The 18715-nt window shown below is 37.3% G+C and overlaps 1 protein-coding gene across 6 annotated transcripts in view; it reads right to left on the bottom strand.

Moving 5' to 3' along the window:
- LOC126823752 (ankyrin repeat and death domain-containing protein 1A) overlaps window positions 1-18715 on the bottom strand; it is a 45147-nt gene that overhangs the window by 8367 nt on the left and 18065 nt on the right. Inside the window, exon 1 of one of the 6 annotated variants that reach the window (XR_007681293.2) lies at window positions 8463-10044. The exons of 4 other annotated variants lie outside the window; for them this stretch is intronic. Coding sequence is in view for 1 of the 2 variants with exons in the window: in XM_050552726.2 (XP_050408683.1) it covers window positions 18127-18146 (20 nt within the window). In the remaining variant the exon portion in view is untranslated. Of the gene's footprint in view, window positions 1-8462; window positions 10045-18126; window positions 18613-18715 lie in introns of those variants that run through there. One more of the 6 variants, XM_050552726.2, reaches the window with a different exon arrangement.

Below are 18715 nucleotides of genomic sequence, written 5' to 3' on the forward strand. Positions count from 1 at the left end.
CTGTGAAGCAACTGGGTTACTGAAGCGGTCTTGGCAGCCGCGCCACCACTGCTCATAAAAAAGCATATACATTTACTAAACAGTTTATAAGCCGATTCCCACAGCGAGCATTGGTTTAAGAAATAAAACGCCTTTTGTTTCATATGTCTTATCATCTATGATTATCAAATAGTGATTACTAAATTGTTTCAAGTTCGAAGCGAAAATCTGAATCCTCACAAACCCGTAAGTATTAAACATATTGATGTATGCTAACTAAAATGACTGAATACACCTATATATAAATTATATAAAGACCCGGTAGTCCAGAATAAACGTCTGATAGAGAATCACAGACCGTGCTACATAAAATGAAATGAAATGGGATTTAACGTCCTACTGTTCTGCTCCAAACTGGGCTAATGAAGACGGGCATACACCATACAGTGTGCTATGAGGGAAATTTTGCCCGGACAGCGGCACTACGGCCTACTCTTATATCGACTTCCAACTGTCAAGGGATCTTTTACGTGCACGCCAATGTGTACACGGGACCTTAGTTTGTTGTCCCATCCGAACGACTAGACAGCTGTCCTTGCCAGGCCCTCCGTCCTGCATCACTGACAAGGGAGAACCAAGCCGGAAAATCTGGATGAACTTTCTCGGCCAATGCAGGGATCGAACACCCGACCTCCAGGCTAGCGAGCCAGCGTCTTACTCACTTAGCCACGTGATCCCCCGTGCCAAAGCCACAACGTAATATATGGCCGTCTAAAAGTTAATGATAGGTTCCCCACTATCACGATTCGTGCTACGATTGAAATCGTGCTTTTAACCGTGGAGTGTGGTGATCTTTTCAGGTCTTATCATATAATCTTTGGTTAATTAGTGTGGTCAGTTGTAGCAATGGCGTTAAACGTATCGAAACGTATACGAAAGTATCTACACGTACATGTACCAGATCTTGGACTCAACAGGGACAATCCTATCGTAACGCATCGTACGGCAGCGGGATTTTTATCTGTGATCGTGTCTCGGCGTCTGAAGCGATAATCTATTTTTATATCTTAAAAAAAGAAACACCTTTTAATCCATTTCTATGGCCTAATAAGTATCTAAGCGTCAAATAACGAGTTCTTCAGAATGTTCACTTTAAGTTCGAATTATTTATTTTCTGTAAATGTAAGTTTTATTTTTTATTTGAAATAATGATGATCTGCTTGCAATATTGCCAGTGCTACAATTACTACTTCTCTGGTCCCTTAAATGTCAAAAGACCCTGATGTGATCCAAAACGTATTGACCGTTATTTTTAAAATTATTACAAGAAATGATTGATCATAACAAGTAGACATGTCTATTAGAACGTCAATTTGTGTCAAGAATTTAATACTACTTCAATCAAATATCCTATATAAAATAGACCTACTTTAATGTAATACGATAGAATTGGCTATAGCATAACTGTTTTTTTTTTCAATTTCCATATATGTCAGTCAATGTACAACAAAACAGCACACCAGTAACAATAACACGGCAGAACACAGACAATCAAAAATTTCGACGTTAATGACAAAATATAATGCGCCGGACGCCAAATTTAAAGATGTGTTCCCTTCATGATAAGTGGGACATTCCGTGTAACCGGAACAAGTATTTTTAACTAAATAAAAATATAGACTTAAAGTGGTTAACCTATACTAATATTTATGACTGTCGTTTGTTTGTCTGACTGTCTGTTCAGGGTTGGTGGCTACGCTAGGGCTGTCCCGAGGCTGTAATTTGGTGTATAGGGGTAGCTCGGATAGGGGGGGGGGGTAACATAGGCCTGGTAGGCATGGACTACTACTTCCGGTTCCGGGGTTATGTTACTTCCCGTGCTACCCGCTAGTACAAAATAAGAAAGAAAACATTAAATGTCGACAGAAAGTGTGACAACCGACTTGTCATGCAATATAAGCTACATATACGCTACATACACACTTCATGTACAGCTAAGCGACTAATATTCAGTAGGATTTCTCATGCAAAATTCTCAAGATATCCTATTTTAGCAACACATACATTTTTCTCCTTAGTCAGAATCTGCATCTGTTCCAATCCTTTGTATTGTACGTGAAATCTCGACTGCCGAGGATATATTGCTTGAACCCAAATTCTAAGATCTACTAAATCCTTCCAGCTATAAATAGCTATTAGATAGCTATGCCTATAATAAATCCATTATTCTCGGCAAATACTGAACGCCAGCATTTACACAGTGAGCCACAATGAAACCCAAATTAATAAACTATCCGAAGGCTCTTGATCTTTCGAAACAAATATTTAATGGTAGTATATGGCTTGTCACATAACTAATCGAAAAAAACAGATCTAATCAACCAATCCAACACGCTATTTCCAGCCCATCCAACACGCTATTACCAACTTAACTCAAAGAGGTTCAGCTCCTTTAAAGAGGCATTGTGTAGGAGCTAAATTTGCCTATTGCAAATCCTTCTTTTCGCCTCATGTTATATGAATTAGACATTTAATAATTTGCCAAGGTCATAATCAACTCTACACGCCAACAGACATTTATTCACATAGTAAGTCCATAATCAACTCTCTTGACCATGGAATGGTTGAGATTTTTAACGGATTGACAAAAACCGCCATTTAATAATTTAATTTAAAAATGGATAATCGAGGCTTTGTTTATTATCGCAACAACAACTATTATAGCGAGAACCGCCAGCTCTTTATCTTAATCTTACATAATGCATCTTTAAGTAAAGTGCTAAGATACATTAATGGCAGAATAAAAAAAAAACAATACCTCTGTTATAAAACTGTAATCCTACTTCTAACATCAATTTACAGAAATTAAACAGTTCGGCTTTTACTCAAAACGCACAACGATCATTTGTTAAAAAAAAGTATCAGGATTCATATAACGAAATGTAATTGACCCAGAAGGCACACTGATCAGTTGTTTACTTAAATTTCAATAACGTCAGGGTCCATAGAACTACGATGAAAACTCTAATTATTTTGTCAATGAAATAATATCTGAATGTTCCAGAATTAATTCAATTCAATTCCACGAAAATCGGCAACGAAGCATGCGCCATATTAATAAGCAAAAATATCTCAACGAACCACATCAGCTGAAACATGTTCGCTGTGTTTTATTACGACGCAGTTCTGCCCACCTTAACTCAGAATAGAAATGTGGCGGGACTGAGTGATATTCTGTTAATTTTTCTCTGAGAAAAAAGATGAACAACAAAGCATGCACATATACCAGTGCACTCTCGATATCAATTCTGTCAAATTGGAATGTTCCTGGGCCACTATCGAGCACCCCATAAACAAAAGGAAAAAGCTGTTACCATTTTGCAAGAGATGGACAGTGAACAAGCTAAAACATGATTTTATGTACAATCAGGGGTCATAATCCATGAAGTTAAGGTCCGTTGCATGTCAATATCGAAAGACATCGCAATCTTTGGGATGTAAACCTATATTATTTCAAGATTCGTCAAAAATCGTATACAATTTGTGACCTGTAGAGTGTCCACAAACACGACGTTAACTGAAACACGGACGGACGGGGGCGACTACAATATAGTTACGTCCACATGAAAATGTGGGCGTATAAGTATAGGATATTGACCTACCCAAGGTTGATATGATAGAGAACACGCGGGCTCCGCCCGCGTGTTCTCTATCATATCAATCCGAGGGAGAGTAGGTTTATATCCGACATATTATACAACGCCATTTCACCATGAATGGGCTCTTCTATTAAAAGGCAACAATGATTGGATAATTGCTCGATAGTTTGCGCCAAATACGTCGTCATTTTGGAGTAACTGAATTGAAAGAAAAAACAAAATGGATAGTAATACGAAGTCAGACGAATAATCAATCATTTTTAGCCAACACAATAACGTTGGAATAGATGTGAATGCAAATATCGATGAGAATCTATCCAAAGCCTGAAGAAAATTTGGATTAAAGGGCAATCTTTTCCGATAATTCTGACAGTGAACAGTGATTGAAGGTTTTCGGTATGTTCAGAGAGAAGGATTTGACCGACTCTTTTAAGTGGACTGTACCCAAAAATACTTTACAAAGGAACTCTTGGGCGATAAATACTTTCAAGTCTTGGAGTATGTGGAGAAATAATCGAAATGTGGACGGAAAGAAAATTCTGAAAGATATCTTAGACATGGAGTATGGATAGCCGATTTAGATATGCCGATAAGTACGCCGTCTATTTCGGGTCCTGAATGCTACAAACTGTACCATAAAAATTTTTAATTGTCAAAAGAATAAAAATTTATTTCTGTGTTCTTTGTATTATTTCGATCATCTACGTGATCAGCGGTTGATATGAGCCGAATATATCGACCTGAGATGACGTCATTAGCAGTTGATATTAAACATCAACCTGTCATGACGTCATCAGCGGTTGATATGAACCGAATATATCAACCTATGATGACGTCATGACGGGGTTAATATGAGATATAACTGCTGAGGACATCAAAGAAAAAACTACCGCCAGTTGTAAATAAATGAATAACATAGCGTGCACAAATAACAATGCGCACAGTGGCAATGAATACTCACAATAAACGTGGTACTATGATCAACGCAAATCAGATAAGAATGCTGACATAAAACACGTTCTACACGTACAAATGCATTCAACTGAAACGGACATGAATCAATGTTTTATCAGCCCAGCCCGACATTAAATGATAAAAATAAAACAAGTCAAATAAATTTTGTTATTGATTTTTCTCTAACTTTTCATTACAATATGGTATTTAATAACTAGAATTCTGGTTTTAAAAAAATTTGAATGACGAATTTATATGAAAACATAAATGAGTTAAAACATCAGTTTTATGTTGATTTTCCTCTAAATTGTCATCACGACCGGACAACTTTATTAATTTAATCATAATTTATAATCACGTTATCATGTTTATTCAACAAATTCAACGCGGAGGGTGAAAAATAATTTATCTATTCAGACGTAATAGGTAAAAAACAGCATGTAACACAGGCGAGTTAAACATGTTTAAATGTGTATCAATAACTTTGAAACGGTCACGTAACTTGTCCTAAAGTTTAACTCTTGTTATAATTATTGTTGAGAATGAAGTAAGATAAATCACGAACCGAAGGTTGTTATATTCTACACAAAAAATTTGAGGATTAATTTGATTTTTCTTCACAAAAGAACTCTTTGTTTTCTTTATTCTTTACTTTATTTTCAAAAGTACCTGCATTCAAATCAAATCCTTAGAGAATAAACGAATAAGACCGTTGAGATATGTCGCAAAATTTAAAAATGTGTATTATTATGTAATTAAACATTTCCGTGTATTAAAGGAACCGAGACTTTAACTCAATATCACCAAAAGTCGTAGACATTGCAAACACGACTTAAGACAATATTTAAGACAAAATTCTGACTCTTTGCGTATTTCGCCGAACATAACTGATTATAAATTACAGTAAAACAGAAACGATTGAATGTAATTCAATTTATATACATTGATATTACATTATTATATGCGTTGCAACTCATTTGTGAAAATTTCAAGGTGCCAAACAATAGCGATTTAGTTTCGTTAAACATATATTATGCAAGAGCTAAATCTGCGTATTGCAGGTGTTTCTTTAGGCCGTAATTATCTAAATTATTAATTAACCTGCGATATTTAGTGGATTTGAATACCTTTCGTAATGGATGAAATAGCCATAAAAATGGAAATGAAATGAAATGAAATGGGGTTTAACGTCCTACTGTTCTGCTCCTAACCTGGGCTAATGAAGACGGGCATACGCCATACAGTGTGCTATGAGGGAAATTTTGCCCGGACAGCGGCACTACGGCCTACTCTTATATCGAATTCCAACTGTCAAGGGATCTTTTACGTGCACGCCAATGTGTACACGGGACCTCGGTTTTTCGTCCCATCCGAACGACTAGACCCATAAAAATGGACAATCGAGACTGTTTATTATTGTACAAATAGTAGCAATGACGATGAACGCTAGCCTAAACTTGAATAGCTAATATCTCAGTTCAGAGTGAAGCAATATGACTGCCCTTACCTAATGACCCATTAACAAGTCCGATTCTCTCAAAAACAAGCCGTTGTTTGCAGCCCAGACAACTATTAAGGTTTCTATAACCACCATTGTGCACACGGGACCTCGGGTTTTCGTCCCTTTCCAGACCCTCCGTCCTACACCACTGGCACGGGGGAAGCACGTCGGAAAATCCCGATGAAATTCCTCAGCCAACGCAGGAATTGAACACTGGCCCCCCAGTTTAGCTAGCCAACGTCCTACTCACTGAGCTACCGTGGCTCCCTACATTCGATAGAAAGCTTGATCTCTGTACATCTTATCTTAGATGTTGTAAAACTCGCAGTCGTTGCTTCAGGAACATCGGACATCGGTTTACAGCAAGTTTCGTTAAGTTGTGGTCACGAAAGGTTGATTTCTGTCCCACATGAATTGTATACCAGATGAGATGGAAGAAAAGAATGCGAGTGGTGATTCATCTTCAATAGAAGGCTTGATCTCGCTTTAACTCCGTACATCTTATCAATCCCTTCACGTAATACCCTGCATATTTCGTCACTAATTTCGATAGAAAATATTATTGCAAATACCAAGTCTCGCGCTTACAGCTAAAGTGTCTACATGTGAAAACCGAGTTGCAAAGTTCAAGGTTCGTTCAATGTCAAGGTTTCTGTGGCTAAATCTGTCTAGCATACTCTGTCCAGAACACAGAAACAAATCAACTTTTTTATAAAGCGTATACAATATAAATTCTGTACGTACTCACAACCTCTGACAGTAACCTCCTGGCTGAAACTGAGATCTCTTAGCGGGTAATGAATTAATGAATAATGGCGAAGCTGAAACTTTTCAGGGGATGGGGCAGCGTTGATAGTAAGCAACTGCATCGTTAATATGTGGTTGTCTCCGGGTGTGGGACAGCGTTTCTATACAATTAAAAACTGCACCTTTAATATGATAGAATGTCCCCTCCACAAAGTCGATAGTTTAATGACCGTGGCATAATGCGTTCGGTGAAGCATAATGAATTCTTTTGTATAATGTGCACTTATATATTTATCATTTATGGTTACCGGTACCCGATACGACATCATCGTCACAGGCGGGCGAACCTTAATGTCGCATTGAAGTTCGAATTTGCATGGAACATTAATCTTGTACGGATATATTAGAAACGTCCGCCAATACTTTCTTTGTCATAAATATTAAATGCAGCAATAAAATGGGAACTATTGTCGTACAAAGTAATAAATATGTCCATCTTTCAATAAAACATCGCTTGAATGAATAAGGTGCATTGGGCGTATACTTAATTAGGGGATTACTGGAAAACTATTAAAATACAGGTTATAGAAACTATGCGTAGTCATGAGCATGCTCTAACGGGGTATGATAATCAAAGTATTGTTGGGAGTGATATCCTACCCTTATATGGGCAAAAAATGTAAATATATTAACATAATATTACAAATCTTGAGAATTGTCCATGTTTAAGATGGCGAACTCTAAATTACCCCCCCCCCCCGTCCGATATTGATGCATAATTGTTAAGTAAGCAAACAATGTTCTGAGAAGCTCTTGTTTCATAATGATCAGTCAAATATAAGTATTGTTCAATCCATTCAAATCAGCAAAAAATGGAAAATATCATACTTTACTGTCCAAATTTAATGAAAATCAAAAGTGAAGGGGCAAAATATCAAAGATTGACCTTTCATCTTTGAAAGACACCCCCACAGGCAACATTACCCCCAAATTTCAAAATTTTACATAAAAAGCACTTGTACATGTCTATAATTTAATACAGGGGTTTTAGCTATTGTACGACGTGGGCTGATTTTCATACCCGATTTTCCCGAAAACCGATATGGCTTCCAATATGTCTGTTCTAAACACACATATAGATACATTGAGTTTTTTTCGCAAGTAATGTTGGTTTTTTTTGGAAATTAAAAAGTTCTGCCAAATTCCCATGTTTGAAGAATATTGTGTAACTGAACAGAGATAGTATCTATGCAGCAATGCCTTAACGTAATTGTTTACACATCTCGAAGTTAAGTATTAATAACTTATCAGTTGAATCGGTTTAAATAGTTTTTACAAACTGAAAAACCGAAAATGTGACTAAACACCATATAATTGATCAAACTAAACAAAAGTTTCCTTTTAAGAATATGTACATTAAGAAAACTGTACGAAAAACACAGGGTACAAATTTATGAATACCTTGTGATAATACAGTATGTTTAATTACTAAATACCTTTCACAGAAAGTACAAAGAGTCCAAAAAAAGTAACAGTGATCCACCAAGAATCTTTTCTAATTGCCGCCCATTCCATCTTAAACACATCCGAAAAATTGAATGAAAAACAAAAGAAACACCAACCTGTAATTCAACTAAATGTTTCTCCAATGATTTCACATCCTACTGGTGTACTTTATCATATAGAAATGACAACAAACAAATGCTCAATGATGTGGAGAAACAAGTTGAGTCTGAACCATTGTCTCGTGTTGACTGTATTACTAGTAGTATCGATCTATGTTCATATACTCAACTTCGAAGGTGATATTCACGTCTAATATTGTATTAGGGAAATCCAACACGACTATTATGTTCACAGTGAGGAAGAGAGGGTGTAACACGACAAGGTAGATCACTTCATGACCAACGAATGAAATACATTTAATTTTACAGGAGATAAAATGGGATTTGACGTCTGATTTTTGCAACTACTTGGCTAATGAAGACAGACATACACCATGCAATGTGCAATGAGGGAAATTTTGCCCGGACAGCAGAACTACGACCTACTCTTATTTCGAATTCTGTCAAGGGTTCTTTTACGTGCACAACGACGTGTACACGGGACCTCGGTCTTTCATCCAGGCCAACGTCTTACGCACTGAGCCACCGCGGTTCACAATTTAATAGGAAGACATCAGAGAACCTATTTAATAGAAAGGTCAAACCCTACTGTCACAGTAACAAAAATAGTGCAAAACGTATTGGTCTTCGTCGGTTGTTAAAGATTTTCAATTTGACCATACATCGGGTATATTCAAGTTAGTTTGTATGCAACATCAAAGACAATTATGTCAAGCCATCGATGAGGTATGACGTAAGAACACCCTACTTTAAGTGGTTCATAGCTTGTGACAGTGATAATGATCGTTATTACTGCAAGATTCATTTGACGATTTTGTATTGTTCGATGATAAACCTTTAATAAAACCGTTGATGGGTAACACAATACCTTAATCTGGCTGTGTTGGTCGTAGTCGTATCCGAGTATGGGCGCAACAATGCTCTCTGTACTGTTTCGTCTAGCCAGGCCTAAGGGGTGGGACTCGGTACTTGTGGTTGATTTTAGATTATACAAGAGTGTTATACTTCTATTCGGATGGGTGAAGATCAGATTGCACTGTCACTCATAGCATACTGCACTTCTTCCTAGCCCGGTTGGTGCAGAAATGGTTGTACGTTAAACCCCATTTCATTGCATTCCTTTCCGTTGTATGTCTGCCTGGGCCACTGATCTTGGCTTTACAATCCATTAGCATTGAAGTTAAAGACGATTAAAGGTATTGGAATGGTGGAAATTCACGCAGCTTCTGCATTGGATTATTAATTTACGGTCACTCTTAGAGCCCCAACACAGAGGAACGGTGAAGACAAATTAGCCTATCAAACTTCAAGAACAGGAATTGAAAAACACACAGTACTTGTCTATTGCTACATTGGTGTCCTACCACTACTAAAGGATCTGCTATCAAGCGAATTATTGAGACATACATGTTAGCCCCAAAATGACCCAGTTTTGAGTTGCACGGAAGTTTAAAAAAAAAAACCCTCTTTGAATTCTCTACTTTGATTACAGATCTATTTTCAACAAGTAAACTAGTAATTACAATTCTGTTCACAAAAATATAAGTCAACAGCACATAAACAAAATGTCAAAGTGAATGACAACGTCCTTCACAAAGACAGTAAAAGTTAATGACCGGATAAATTACTAACAATCAAATGTTTTTTACTTTGAACATAATAAAAAAAAGAGGTAAATGAAACACCAATGAAACTAAAGGCCTGCATACACCAATGATTGTTGGCCATGGACGGTAGAAAACTTCATGCATAGCTCGACGGTTGTCATACGCGTTTCGTTGTTTAGAGCGAGAGAGAGAGAGAGAGAGAGGACAGAGAGAAAGAGAAAGAGGGGGAGAGAGGGAGGGTTTAACGTCCACTCGACACAAACTACATGCATGTCATTTTGGGACTAACCTCACGCACAAACACGGACTCGAAATCAAGCCACTTGACTCAATGATAAGACCTTAAGATCTTAAGCGCACGCGCCAACACCCCCCCCCCCAAAAAAAAAATCTACCCCGCCCATGGACGGCAATATGACCAGGCTACCACGTTATTTTTCAACCCGACTCATAATGAGCTATACAGAAGTCGGTGGTAAAGGTATTAAATTACCCAGAGTCGTGAGGCCAGACGCTGCGTTTTCGAAACCTTCCGGGCACGGGCAGACTGGTGTTATTTGAAATAATGTTTGTAATCCCAGAACTGTCACAATATTTCAAGTTAAAGTTTAATTAACATGTACACAATGCATGGTTTTACATATACATGTATATTCATTTGTATATGTATTAAAAACCTCCAAATATATCATGTTTCAATCGATAAATACCATCATCATTTGTATTATTGTAATAAGAATTTATGATTCACGCGCTATTAATTATAACAATGGTGCTTATACATTTCTCATCCGTAATTATCATAATATGTTTTATGTCTTTTACAATAAATGGAATTGGCTAATTGGAAATTGTCGAGCTTCATGGTATTCTTCAGTTGTATCGTCATAATTTTCTTTAGATTTCTTTCTTTACGACCATCGGAGATTTTCTTCGTCGATTCGATGGGACAGAAAACTGCGATCCACCCATATAAACGCGTAAAAGAGCCCAATAGATGGACGGTAGCCTTGATACTGGGAATATGGATTAAAGGTTATTTCTAAAAATTAAGGCCAACTGCAGATTTGTCAACACAAAGGTCATGAGATGTAAACAGGGTAAGCGTTAGCCCTAACCCTAGCCCTAACCCTAGCCTAACCCACAATCTCGTCAACAATCACGTGCTCTAGGCTTGTTTAATCTCGCGATCTTGATGAAATCTGCAGTTGGCTCTAATTTTTAGACTTTACAATGGAAATGAAATGAAATGAAATGAAATGGAGTTTAACGTCCTACTGTTCTGCTCCTAACCTGGGCTAATGAAGACGGGCATACGCCATACAGTGTGCAATGAGGGAAATTTTGCCCGGACAGCGGCACTACGGCCTACTCTTATATCGAATTCTAACTGCCAAGGGATCTTTTACGTGCACGCCAATGTGTACACGGGACCTCGGTTTTTCGTCCCATCCGAACGACTAGACAGCTTTCCTTGTCAGCCCCTCCGTCCTGCATCACTGACAAGGGAGAACCACGCCGGAAAATCTGGATGAACTTTCTACTTTACAATGGATTAACGGGTATTCGCATATAAATCATTATGGTAACAGAAACGTATAATCCGGAGAACGTTTCTGTCAATCACACTGCCTTCTAACTCGAGTCATGGGTACCCTGCCTTCTGACTAGAATCAAGGGTAATCAAGTTTCCCCCAAATTCTGAAACCCCCAACTTGCAACCAAATTGTTCACATAAATGTATATCATTTTCATTATGACCTAGTAGCCTCTCCGGGCAAAATTTGGCCCATAGCTTAAGCCCGATTACGTTAGACCGGTTAGTCATTTCATTATCTTTTTTTTTTGCATTAATGTACAACACATATTTTTCACAATAGTTTTCCTTAAAATCAAATGTCATTAACTTGTCAAATAGTGATAAATGATGGGTGATTTAGCGAGTTCAGGTAAAATTTACGATGCCGACAACATAATAAAAATACAATTATTTTACGTTGTTTTTGACAAACCAAAAGCCGTAAAACATTTTACTAGTGTTTATCAATTAGCTGTATTCAAAGTAAATCCGATGCAATGAACGGGGTATTGAAACATTTTAATTCCAACAGGTTGCATTCAAATTACCGGAATAAGTGGCTTGATTATGATCATACTTTAGAGAAGTTCCATAGTTTCTTTGAAGATGTCATTTCTAACTAAGTCGGTCGTATTGACAGTCCGGTGCACCCGTAGATATGATTTTATTACAAGGGGTGGGGTGTGAAGCTTTCCGGAAGTGTTGAAGGGGGGGGGATAACAACCATGTTAAACTATTTAGAGAATACAGAGATATTATAGATTTTTTGGGGAGGTTGCGATGATAAATGGTCATACATATTTTGCTTTCATTAAATCAATTCCCTGTACAGTTTTGGGGACCTGCTGTAATTATTGCAATTATTCGTTGGAAATTAACCCATATCACGACCCCTTTATTAGTATATATATCTTAATTGTTGTTTCACTTTTGTTAGTGTGGTGTAAGGGGCAGGTAAGGTTACGTTTAAAGGGGACAAAAAGTGGCCCATGGCAACGCCTTCTAATATGACTTTTTGAGTATGGCCCTCGCTATAGTTCTCGCTATAATAGTTAAAAATAGATTATGAAAGGGGAATATGTTAAATATTACAGTCAAATTACTTAATTATGAGCGGAGTTATCGTCAATTGCAGAACAGTGTATTCATGATTGCCTTTTCTACCGTTGTTACGATAGTAAATAAAGTCTCGATTATCTATTTTTAAATTAAATCATTAACTGCCAATCGTATTTAAATCTGTGAAAATCTAGAGCATCCGATGGCATCTAGAGTTCATTATGGTCATGGGGAGTTAATAAATGTCTAATTCATAATTTATATAAACTTTAAGGCCTAATGAAAAACCGGCAATAGGCAAATTTAGCTCTCGAATAATGTATCTTTAAGGCATGAAGCTCCTTGTTGCGATTTAAAACCCCAAACTTGTTAAACAGAAACCTTTGTGTTAGAGAGGTTGTATAACCACAACGCCTGTTGGTCACCCCAAGCTGGAAAAAACTTGATATGACGGAATGGCGAAATTTAACCGAACGTTTGGTCTAACATTCCCATCAGAATCTATTTGTTTGTAAACTATACTTACGTATATGTGTGTTGACACTGATCGAAGGGTTCGGTCTTTAATGTGCGTTAAATATTCAACTACAAGACTTGACCAATGAATATTCAAGTAGGGGATACATTATGATTGGTTTTCGTCAGGTACGGCCACATTGATCAAAGGCATGTTTTTAGCTGTCAATTTAGATGGTGAGAATGATGTTAATTAATGTATACATATTAACAAATTGGCTACAGGCTATAATACCATATAGCGCGAATCTAAATGACGTCAACATATTCATACGCTGTTTGGGGTCGAGACATTCCGTCCGGTCAAGACGATTCTTAGGACTGTTTGAACTTGTTTAAAATTTATCATGGGTCTCGCTGGTGGGGCTAATAAAAAGCAGCGCTGACCCCTCGTTTGGGTGGGGTACATATCACACGTAAAAAAAATCGTTGAATAATAGGTTGAAAACTTGATACTGTGAAGATGAATTCGTCGAGTCAGAAAACAGATTATATAATGTAGGACAATGTGCAAACCCATGCTGTCTAAATGCACAATTCCAATGTAAGAAAAAGTTTAATAAGAAAAATAACGAATTTCCCACAAAAGTACAAAATAAATTGGTTACTTTATTTACCTCATATCCAACTCGATCAAATTGTTTTATTACCGTTCAAGAAAAAATGTCAAATATATCATGATTTAATTGTACATATTTCTTTGAAGTGCTTCAAAACGTACTATCACACTTTGATACACGACTAAGTCAATCTGTCAAACAAGAACAGGGCGGACGCACCAGATTGAGCATAAAAATAATAAAAGGAAATGAAAGGAAATGAAATGGAGTTTGAAATGAAATGGTGTTTAACGTCCTACGTGTTCTGCTCCTATACTGGGCTAATGAAGACGGGAAATGGAGTTTAATGTCCTACTGTTCTGCTCCAAACTGGGCTAATAAAGAGTGAAATTTTGCCCGGACAGCGGCACTACGGCCTACTCTTATATCAAATTCCAACTGTCAAGGGATCTTTTACGTACACGCCAATGTGTACACGGGGTCTCGGGTTTTTCGTCCCATCCGAACGAATAGACAGTTGTCATTGTCAAGCCCTCCGTCCTGCAATAATAAAATGATTTCAAAAGGAGATGCCTTTATACATACTTAAAAATACGAACGATTTTCTGGCGTTTCTGATGGATGGCCGAATGGTTAGCACGTGCTCGCTGTATGATAAAGTCTGTTGTTGAGTCAACTGGCGTGGTTTCGATTCCGCGGTTGTACGTGACAAGGAGTATGGTTGCCTGTCAAACCTCGTGTATTTTCTCCGGATGCTCCGGTTTCCTCCCACTGCTAAAAACCCCTTTCAAGCGAATATTGAAATAAAATTGAACCATGTGTTAGTCCCGAAATGACCTGGTTTGTGTATAGTGGACGTTTAACCCCATTTCTCTCTCTCTCCCCCTCTCTCTCTCTCTCTCTCTCTCTCTCTCTCTCTCTTCTGATTCTAGCTATGCATCCCCAAGAACCGAACTTCCCCTTTAATCTTTAATTTCTATAAAGAATTTAAAACCTTCATTTAGCTTCTATTCTCTCCATCCCCCGCAGAACCCCTCCCTTTATTCATTAATATCATACGGAGTTTAAAACCTCCATTTAGACGGCATCCGCTAGTTTTTATTAATAATACTGCTGTTCAAATGTAACTAATTACATAGCTATTGAATTCACATGTAGTAGTGTTTGATTTCAAGGTTGTTATGACGACTGTTTAGTGGGCTATTTGAATCAACTGGGAGAAAAATAACATTTCTAGTATCATTAGCCGTGTGTTATTATAAACGTCATCTGTTTACATGTCCTAATATATTTTTTAGGTACCCCTATATAACCCCAAACAGAAGTTTCTGAGCCACGGTGGCTAAGTGAGTAAGACGCTGGCTCGCAAACCTGGAGGTGGCGGATTCGCTCCCGGTGTTGGCCGAGAAAGTTCATCGGGATTTTTCGTCGTGGTTTCCCTTGTTAGTGGAAATCGATATAAGAGTAGGCCGTAGCGGGCAGAATGTCCCATATAAGCACACTGTATGCTGTTTGCCCGTCTTCATTAGCCCAGTCGGGGCAAAACCGTAGGATGTTAAACCCCATTTCATTTTTCTTTAGATCCTTTTTATTACATAAGAATCTACTGAGACTTCAGTGGCTAATACATCAAACTTTCTAATCCTGTAGGTGCTTCGGTATTGTATAATACTGGACACTACCAATAATAATACCCTACTAGATGAGGACGTAATTAACTCTTCTAAAGTTCAAATGACGGCCAGTGTACGATTTTATCAAGGATGGCTTTAAATATACCATACGGTGTCTTAGTGAACATGTCTCAAAGACTCGTCTACTGGGAAATCGTGAGCTTGATCGGGATCAAAATGTTCCTCATTGGACCTTTAACGTACTACCAGTGATCTCGGTTTCACCTTGTACGAAATCGGACCGTTTTTCCTTTCTAGGCCCTCAGTCTTGCACCACTGACATGGCGAAACCACTTTTGAAAATCCAGCGCTAGTATAGGCGTGGTTGAATGGTCAAGGGCGAGACATTAAGTAATATATCGATACTACATGAGGACGTTAGTCCAAGGCCTGTATATTGCAATCCAGCAAGTGTATTTCAATGAAATCGTCATGCGAGTCAATAATTATTGCATCTAGTATAAATAATGTACGAATGACCAGCTGTCCGTAATGATACGCCAACATTCATCAAAGGATAAAGTCCCATCTGTATTTTAATATTTAATAATCTATACAATGGACATTTATTATTGTTTTTATAATAACATGACAGTATTTAATAATTTACACAATGAAGTATAAATGTAATAGCCAGATAAATGTTGTGTAGTTCAACATTCTTCTCCGATTCTTGTCATGTCATGATTTGCTAATCATTAAATCTTACAGACAAATGTCAGATCGCCAGATTAATTATAAACGTGTCTCGGATTTTAATATACAAGCCAACTTGTATAGCGATCAGTCTACTGCATTCACGACGAGCTCAAATCTCACGTGTCAACCCCCGGGGGCGGACTGGGTAGTTCTGGGCCCTCGGACCATCTGTTTTTTTCGGACCCCCAATTCAATGATAAATACTTGAACGAAACTAACTTAGCGCACTCATAGGATTTAGGCCATTATATTTTTCAGGGTAAGGAAAGATGTCAAAGATTTTTCACCGCATTAGGGGCCGAAAAGCACAGTACGTAACATGTCAACCCCATGTCCACTCGTGTCCGCATTGACGTGTACATACAAGTACCTTTGAGATTTGGAACTGGACAAAACAGTATGCAAAAAAAAAAAAAAAATGCCAGTACAAAATTCTTCTAGATCTACACAATTGACCACAACAATTTACCGTATATTAATTAAAAATGATCAAACTATTGTATCGATGAGATACATTCCAAAAACATCACATCTGTTTTTGATTCGAGAAACATTTTCATTTGGGGATAAACATACCGTAAGCCATTACATGTACTTTTATTTTGCCACTGCGGAGGAATCTTTTGTCGTAGGAAATCAGAAAAATCTGTTATATCACACTGCAAGTGGTTACGCCCGTCTTCATTACCCCAGTTAGTGCAGAAAAGTAGAACGTTAAACTCTATTTCATTTCATTATGCTTGATTGTGTGACGGTATATAAATGATTAAATAATACCACATTATTACTCTCATTGTGTGTTATTATAATTTGTCGATGCGGCATTTTGGCAGGATGTTGACGAGATTTAATTTCCAACAATTTACAAATCTAAAGCGGCGGTGTAATTTTCGCTGAGAAAATAAATATAAACAGTTTATATATAATAAATCATACTAAATCCCACAGACTCACCTAATCATCAAACCCTTTAAACCTATAGTTGCATATTTTGAAAGTCATATGTTTAAAACATGTTAAAATAAAGCATTTTGGAAATATATAATTTACCAAAATAAGAATACAATAAATTTCTAGAATCTAGATTAGTTACTGATACGAAATATAGTTCTGAATTCTTTCGAGATGGAAATAAGGTTACTTTCTTGATATCGACGACGCTGTAAATTATAATTGTAAATGTCAATTTTTAGACTTCCGGATTAAAAGCTTACAGGGTGTCACGACGGGTCTTAACATTCGGATTAAACTTTAATAACCCTTCGTTCCTCTTAGGGGATATTCTCATACGATTCAACACTAATATGTTATATATCTTAACATTCGAAGCGGATATTCTCGTAGGATATTCTCATACTAATATTATGTTATAAATCTCATATTATGTATACAACCGTAGCTTTACTTTTAGGCTTGGTTTATTAAGTCGGAAAGTTATTAATATATTATTGTTAGAAATGATATTAGCAATAATGATGTTGACTGGAAAGTTGATATTGTCTTTGATGTTCTAAACATCATATATCTCACAGCTTTATATGGAAATACCGTTGGCTTTGTTAATCGAAAATGTAATTGAAATGAAATGGGGTTTAAGGTCCTACTGTTCTGCACCGACTCGGCTAATGAAGACGGGCATGCGCCATAAAGCGTGCTTTGGGTGGATTTTGACCGAATAACGTCGCTACGGCCTACTCCTTTTTCGATTTCCAACAGTCAAGGGTTCTTTTACCTGCACGCCAATGACTACACTCGGTTTTTCGTCCCGTCCGCACGACTAGGCACTAACCGAAATATTGTGTTAATGAAAAACAAACTTCTAGACAACCAAAGTACCACCACCGATAAATTTCTTCAGCTGTATGAATTCCGAAACGAGTTGCTATAAGTGGTATAATTGTTCCAGAAAGAATGAGCATGCCCTTACCTTTCAAATAGTTAAAGCATGAATACAACTGTTATACTTACTAAAACCCAAAGTACAACATGGAATTCAAACATCACTTTTTCCACAGTGTCCGTATAAACTGCATATCTCTCAAAAACTAAATGATAGCTAAATGGTAGCGGGTCTCGGAGTTCAGAATGCTCATTAGATTCAAGTGATTTACACGGCCCACCGTACTGAGCAAAGGTATCCTTTAAATTATATGATATATATGCAGAATTAGCCGAGTTAATCACCGGCTAATGAAACTACTCTCAACATCGTCAACATTGCTAATTAAACTACATACAGATGAAATAATGAAACATAATCCACGTAATATCACTTAAGTTGTGGTATTGGGTAATGATATAAGATATTAGTAGTATTGCGTTCAGTTTGCTATAATATATGAATATATGGATGGCCAAAATTGGTCTCAGCTGTTAGTTTAATATCCAATCACTGTCGTAAATACATTACACCATTGATTGATTGGTTGAGAGAGAGAGAGAGAGAGAGAGAGAGAGAGAGGGATCGAACCCATACTTGCATTGATAAAAGGCCAAATTACCTACTACAGTGGTCGCGCTAGACGACTCGGAAAACGCCCCCCACCATCCCAAACTA

This window comes from Patella vulgata, chromosome 6, assembly GCF_932274485.2.
Source record: "Patella vulgata chromosome 6, xgPatVulg1.2, whole genome shotgun sequence".
NCBI classification, from domain to species: domain Eukaryota; kingdom Metazoa; phylum Mollusca; class Gastropoda; family Patellidae; genus Patella; species Patella vulgata.